The sequence below is a fragment of the Helianthus annuus genome, chromosome 7 (genome assembly GCF_002127325.2).
Source record: "Helianthus annuus cultivar XRQ/B chromosome 7, HanXRQr2.0-SUNRISE, whole genome shotgun sequence".
Classification (NCBI taxonomy): Eukaryota; Viridiplantae; Streptophyta; class Magnoliopsida; order Asterales; family Asteraceae; genus Helianthus; species Helianthus annuus.
The window spans coordinates 1,536,089-1,543,647 of NC_035439.2; the positions used below are offsets into that span (position 1 = coordinate 1,536,089).

The following is a 7,559-nucleotide window of genomic DNA, read 5'->3' on the forward strand; positions in this document are numbered from 1 at the left end:
ATGGAACAGGGATGTAAGACCTTGGATCAAATTGTGGTTGTGCCGGATTGACTTGAGGTGGAGGTTGAGGTGTTGGAACATAAGCCCTTGGATCAAAAGCCGGAGCAGCAGTTGATTGAGGAAACGGGAAAGAGCTTGTGTTGGACACAAATGCAGTTTGCAGTTTTGGTTGCTGAGCTGCATTGGACCTGGCCCAGGCATCGAAGCCTGGAAGATACATTTCTGTATTCTGAGGAGCGGGAGCTCGCTTGGCTTTCCTGATTTCTTCATCATTTTTATGTTAACTGCGTCAAGAGTACCAGTATGCTTCAACAATTCAATAAAAGAACTCCACTTTGGAGGTAAGGCATCAGCAAACCTGTTCACCATATCCTGTTGAGTAGCCAAAACCCCATAAGCAAACATTTCACTAATCAAATGATAAAAACGCGTAGTCATATCATTAAGGGTCTCATTTTCCAAAACCTGGAAAGATTCAAATTCTTTCTTCAACAGATCATGACGAGACTTTCGAGTAGCTGCATTGGCTTCTCCTCTCGCAACCAAGGCATCCCACAATGTTTTCGTGTCTTTACAGTACGAGAACTGATGATAGATATCTTTGTTGAGTGCTTGTGTAAGTGTAGCAAAGGCCTTTTTCTCCAAATCATACGCTTTCTTGTCATCTTCCATCATGTTAGCATAACCCGTAGAAGTTGATGCTGCAACTTCAAGATTGGAGTTGAATGCATTGATAAAACACGTCCAAAGCTCGGTGCTTTGTCCTTGCACATATGTGTGAAACCGACTTTTCCATGATGGAAAATCGTTCATATGGTTTAACTTTGGTGGACGATTGTTGCTGCCCGTTTCACTTTCGCTAATTAGCAGGTTTTGAATACTTTGACTTTGATTGGATACAAAAGCCCATTGACTGGCACTGATTGCCGGTTGTGGAAACATACTTCTCGCCCACGCTGCTGCGGAAGTTTGATCTTGACCGGGTTGTGGGTCCGTACTCCAGTCCCAAGGATTTGTACAACTCATATTTGATGACTATTACCTGAAAACTTGAACAGACACTAGAAAACACACTGATATGGTTAACTTGCAAACCTTCTGTTGAAAATTTTGAACTTTCTTGACGAAACAGAATTTGCTTTTGACGAAACAGTAGTCGACGAGACAGATCCTGTTTCTTCAAAGAAGTTTGAGGAAACAGATATGTGTTTCGTCAAAAGGACCTTTGGCGAAACAGACTTTGATTCGTCGAAGGGACTTTTGACGAATTAGATGTGATTCGTCGAAGGGACCTTTGGCGAAACTGATTTTGATTCGTCGAAGGGACCTTTGGCGAATTGCTTCCTGTTTCGTTGACTTTGTGATTCGTCGAAATCAGATTCGTTGAGATTGTGATTCGTCAAAAAGAGATTGTCAGAGGTTGGTAAAAGTTGGTGAAAAGTTTATACCCAGCCTGTCAACCTCACACGACTTCCCACACCTGCTATTCACCAACTTAGAAGTATGGTGGATAAAAGAATGGGTCAAACACTTTTCAAAACATGAAACCTTATCTTTTTGGACTAAAACACAACCTTTTTACAAAGAACTCTTGAAGATATTATGAAGATGTGAAGAACACTTAAACAATCGGATGAACTGACAGTTTTCAAACACCAATTTTAACTAATAATTTCAACCAAAACCAACTTGTAAGCATGAATAACACACAAACAAGCAAGGTTTTCACTAAAATTTTAGCAAAATCCCAAGAAAGTCAAGAGTTCAAGAGCCAAATTTCCAGAAAAATATAAAGTTTTTAAGAACCAAAGTCTTATAAAAAAAACACTACAACTTGTTCAACAACCCAAACTATGTTTGATTTTAAACAAGGATAAGAGCCAATGCTCTGATACCACTTGTAGGTCCCTAAATCGGAGGATCGATTTTCACTACGGAATCCTTGTTTATAACAAACAAAGTTAAGTGTGCGGAATCCACTTAACTTAGCCAAACAAACATAGAACAAGATAAACACAAGGTTAACCAAAGAAACACAATCGTTTGATTAACTGGATGAGAAATGCAAACTGATACAAACACAGTTCTTACAAGCACAAAGGGTAAACTCACATCTCTAAGGAAACTGAGAACATTCTGTGCCTTATATAGCAGGTGGGCTGTTAACCTTGACGAATCAGAACATGGGCCGACGAAACACAAGTAAGCCCATGTAACAAGCCCAACAGTCAACGAATCACATTTGATTCGTTGACTGCCTTGACGAATCACAAATTAAGTCAACATGTCTGTTTCGTCGACATCTCTTTGACGAAACAGACCTGTTTCGCCAAGGCCTGCAAAAAGATTAACTGTTTCTGCATAAAAGTTTGCAGATGCAGTTGGCACAGAATGTATTACAATATGACTGAAATACCCTTAGATGCAACATGCATTGTTTTACGATAATTACATACAACGAGAGACAAAACACGTCGGACACAAGCGGATAGGAGGATATCCGACTTGGTCGACTACGAATACAGACACGATAATCACATAAAGACCGTACAAAATATGACATTACATACAAGACTAGTGAAAGACACAAAAAATGCATCAACACAAGATAAAAGATAACATATCAATCTAAATGTAATGCTATTAACTTTTTAGTAACCATACCCAATAGGTGCTATAACTATACTTAACTCCATTTTTTAGCTTGCCTGCTGCAAAAGCCAGTTGTTCAAAGATCCATGCCTCACAATCTTGCCGTAAAAACTGCAATCTCAATGATCTAGCAAAAGTAGTGTTTCCATGTAGGAACCAGCAGAGTATAAAGTTCCATTGCCAGAAATCCGAGTATAACTGATGTGTTCTGAGTGGAGTTCATGAATAAAGACATCATGTGCATTGTCATCAGGTCTCGTTGCAAATATAGGTTCATCATTCTTCCTAATTCCAAGTACCCGTTGTATTGATACATCTGGTAAGTTTATGGTGAATAGCTTTGTAAAGGAGTTTGGAACACCATCCTCCATCATCCATACACCATAAACTCGTTTCTCAGCCTCCCTAACCAGTTCAACAGCAACGAGAGACTCTTTTAGCTTAGATATAACCACTGTTTTGTTAGGGGCATGGGCTTGGGCTAAAGTAGCAGGGAGTGATACTTCCATAAACTTTTCACTTGTCATGTCAAATGAAACTATCATATTATACCCCAGAAATCCAGTTGTCCTACCATCAATAGCAAGCCAATAAATAAACCCATCTATAACTACCTGATCCCACAACAATTGAACTGAGTTACGCGGTTGATTGATAGTAGGTATACTTCTCCACACCTGTGAACTCAATGTATAAACCTCAACTTGCCAAGGCGTGAAAGTTATAGAGTCTAAGTTCCGCTTACTTTTACAAAAGTTAACCTTGACAAGCTTAGGATCACCGGTGTGAGGACAAACCCCAAAACCAAAAACAATATCAGAGTCTGGATCTAACACATGAGACACCTGAGGCACATCGATAGCAACCGATTTTCTAATTTTCTAATTGAAGGATTCCAAATAGAAGCCGTGTAGATGAGTGATCTCCCAGGCTCACCTGAAGAAATAGTGTATATGCAGAATAAGCCTTGACAGCTACCTACTATCGTAAGTCCAACACCTTCAGATGCGGGATCAGGCAGGGAACACTTGTGTTCGGGGAAAATTTCATCATCTACAATTGAAACGTACTTTTGTCCAAGACCTATTGGTGGACTGTACCTTACTAACAGATGGTGCTGGTGAGTGTGGTTGACGCTGTAATCTACAACAAACCGAGAACTATCGATCAAAGACTTCCATGCTTTTGAAACGGTTCTGAACCGCAGCAGTGATTTGGTTGGAAGCCTTTTCATGATCTCTTCTTGGAGTGCAAAAGGTATGTGGTCTGACATTTTGATTGCTGAAATATAAAGATAACAAAATAGATTGTTGAAAGTTCCTCCAATTTACTAAATTTGATGATCAAGTAAAGAAAAGTAAATAAATTTGACGAATTTAGAGAGATGTAGCAGCCTGTATCCATCACCAAATTAGGGTTTGAAGCGTGAGCGATTTCAACAAGAAAGTGAATCTGTAGATGCCATTCCAATACTTATTTGAGTGTGTGGCCCATTTGAACGGTGGCCCATTACTTGTTTTATTTTATTTAGGTGTGTGTTTTTTTTCCATTTAGTCTACTCTTATTGTAAAAATCACACTTCTAGCTATTTCAATTTAGGGTGGTTTATTTGTTTGATTTGTGGTGAATACATACCGTGTCAAATAAAAAAAATATGAGATCGAAAGCCCATGTTCAAACAGGCATAAGAGGCAAATTGAATGTAATTCTCATCGATGTTACTTGTGAGTCGTTTCAAATTAATTTGAATCACTTCTCTTGATTCTATTTTAGTTGTCTTCATTTTAATTGAAATGTCAAACTGAGGAACTGAACCTGTTTATTAGACCGCATTTCATTATTCTTTGTATTTTCATCTTTTCTTTACAAAATATCACTTTCTGGCCATGCTCCATATTTTTATTATATATTCAGGCCTTTGTATATTAAATTATTTATTGCGGGACCGTAAGACGAGCACTTTGATGACCCAGTTATGAGAACATTGCAAGTGAGATAAGAAGTATGATACTTTTTTAACGGATATTAATTAGGAATTGCGTTGTTACTAAGTCAAGAAACGATGGGACGGAGTGTGGGATAACTCTAACCAGCACGAATAAAGTTCCATTGGTGGAAATGATATTTACCAAATTTTCATGTTAACGTTTTGTATTTCTTATTATAGAATCCGTCTGTGTTATTTTATAAATACGGAATTAACTAAAAATATTTAAAATTTCACTTATAAATAAAACTGCTACTTTTAATACCAAGAAAAAACTATCATTAATCTTGTTTGCATACAAACTCACAGAAAATATCATAATTAAATAGCATGATTATTACTTAGAAACGGATTAGAACTGCAAGATTGCATTAGTGATGGCTGTTGCCAGTTTCTAAGATAATCCAAAAAATGGTGTTGTAGTAACAATAGTAAACAAAAAGGAAAATATAAAAGATAATTTATGATTTGGATATAGTTATTCATATATACCATGTAAAGAATAATAACTAGGTCAAGTAAAAAAGTACCTAAATATGTGGATTAGAGAAAGGTAAGGGCATTGATAAAGACGGGTAAGAAACAGTGACCAATAAAAAGAGTGGATCTCACAAGCAAAATCTAGAGAAAGGGCCAGCTGCTGCGTCTTGCTCCTACCCGACCCCTCCTGCTTCACAATCTGTTCCAAACAAAGCTACTAATGGGCCTGCCAAAAAGCCCAATTCTGTGCCCAAAAAGTCTCCGGGTTTCAACTACAACCGAGCTGTTCAAGGTCAGTCCCAGGCCCAGAAAGCTACATCCCTGTAAAGCCCAAAAATTCTAAACCAAACCCTCCTGCCAAAGCTGCTGTAAAATCGCAGTTGTGCACTCAAAACAGGTTCGCGGTCTTGGATTTAGAGGCAGGTGCTAAAACTGGTACGTTAGTCGAAGAGCAGGCTGATTTATATCTTCAGGATCCGGTCAATGAGGATCCCTTTGTGTGCACTATAAATCAGCAATGCCCCAGTGACCCAGGTCGTGTTCTCCCTTACTAGAGTCGTTTTAGTCCATCGGAATCTTTAAACCGGATTTTAGATAAAGATTACGGCATCACTGACTGTCAGAAAAAAAACGTATCATTTATGCCTTTTGTGGTGATTCGAAAGCGGTTAAAGCGGAGGACCAAGAAGATTGGATTGACTTTTTGCATCGTAATCTATATATAATATATATCATTACCACTATACAAACCATAATGCATACATTACAACAACCATTGCATCAATATGTTGCAAATCATATTTATGCAAGATTTTGGCTAAATTAGTTAGATTATTATAAATAATAATAATTTACAAATAAAACAATACAACTTTAAATGGATCAAACCGATTGAATATAGTAAGATAATGAAACCATTATTTAATTAGGGTACAACCACTTAAGCACAATTTATAACTATACATGCATACAAAACAAATTGAATTTGGTAAGATAATGAAACAATTATTTGATTAAGATACAAGCACTTAAGCACAATTTACAACCAAACAATATAAATGTACAATAACACCTTGCAAGACAAACCCTTAATGCAGAACTTACAACTTACTAATGCACTCGTTGCAAATTAATAGTATATAAATGTGCTAATGTTTTAAAACCGGCAAACCAGAGCTGGATTGAAAACCTGGTTTGTAAGATAAAACCGGCAAACCAGAGCTGGTTTGAAATCTGCTTGGCAAGAAATGGTTATGTTTGCTACCCAAACCTCGGTTTGTAACCTGCCTCTTTCAAACTAATTTAAAAACCCAAATCAAATCGGTTAAAAAACCGAAAATGATCTGAATCAGTCGCTTCCCTCTCCAAAAACAGATTCCTAACCCCAACCAGGTCCACCAAGAACCAGTTTTGACTTCCGTTGACCAAGACCGGGAATAAAAAGACTTTGCACACCTCTAGGCTTAGATAAATTACCAAGGGCTCGCATCTACACAAATTATACCTTTTAAAAAATAAAATAAAAAGTATCCTTTTTTTATCACATTACTATGTAGGAAAAATCACACAGATTTTTTATCCACCTGGTATTATGTTCAATTCAGCCCTGCCCCAAATCAATATTATTAAAAGGGTATTTTTAATGTTTAAAACCTCCCATAATATTTGAAACACATATTTTACATACTAGATGAATCAATAAATTCTGACAAACAAGTGTGTCGTGGACCCAACCTAGCCTGTTGACCGGTTATCCAACCTGCCCGATTGTAGGTCCCTTTCCGAAGGATGACGAACCTAAACCTTGTTATACAAACCTACTAGCGAGTGCGGAATCCAAGCTAGTAAGCAAACCGAGATGAAGCAAGTAGAGAAACAAACACACAAGAGTTCACCGATTAACACCACTGTATTAATACGTATGAAGGTTCCGGTTACAAGCACAATGTTTACAAATCTAACTTGCAAACTCTCACTATGTGTGTGTGTGTTTCGGACAGAATGCTCTCAGCTCTATCTTTCTGTCTGTCTTTCTAAGTGTCTGAATGAACACAACACACTGCATGAGTATTTATACACATACACAGCAGGTCTTGCTCGAAGGATTCGATAGATGGTCCGAAGGATCATCTTTCGAATGCAATGCTCTCGAAGGATCAGCAAGGACCTCGAAGGATGATCCTTCGAGGTCTATCAGTCGAAGCATATCTTTCGAAGTCATCGAAGGATATGAAACATCCTTCGATCCTCAACCTTCGAGACAGACACTTTACAACCAATATATGATTGTTTGGCCAAGTCAAACCAGGAGGACAGTTGACTTGGTCAACTTACAGGACTGACACGGACATCGTTTACATCGTGACCGAATACAGACAAAGTACAGACACAAGTGCACCAACAAACTCCCCCTTGGCTGTAGCTTTGTCTTTATCTTCTA

The 7,559-nt window shown here is 37.9% G+C and overlaps 1 protein-coding gene across 1 annotated transcript; it reads right to left on the reverse strand.

Moving 5' to 3' along the window:
* Window positions 1–2,771: 2,771 nt before the first annotated feature.
* LOC110869327 (putative F-box protein At5g50220) lies at window positions 2,772–3,925 on the reverse strand. Its single transcript, XM_022118626.1, has 3 exons — window positions 3,635–3,925; window positions 3,414–3,533; window positions 2,772–3,266 (listed from the first exon to the last, which is right to left on the reverse strand). The coding sequence occupies exons 1-3, from the start codon at window positions 3,923–3,925 to the stop codon at window positions 2,772–2,774; spliced, it is 906 nt and encodes a 301-aa protein (XP_021974318.1).
* Window positions 3,926–7,559: the final 3,634 nt, after the last annotated feature.

What these genes read in the sequence shown, in the direction of transcription:
- LOC110869327 (XM_022118626.1), bottom strand. Translation starts at nt 3,925, where the DNA reads ATGTCAGACCACATACCTTTTGCACTCCAAGAAGAGATCATGAAAAGG. An exon ending in AAGGTGTTGGACTTACGATA is followed by an intron (nt 3,534 to 3,634) that starts GTAGGTAGCTGT and finishes TCCTTCAATTAG; the next exon opens with AAAATTAGAAAATCGGTTGC. An exon ending in GTGATCCTAAGCTTGTCAAG is followed by an intron (nt 3,267 to 3,413) that starts GTTAACTTTTGT and finishes TTGTGGGATCAG; the next exon opens with GTAGTTATAGATGGGTTTAT.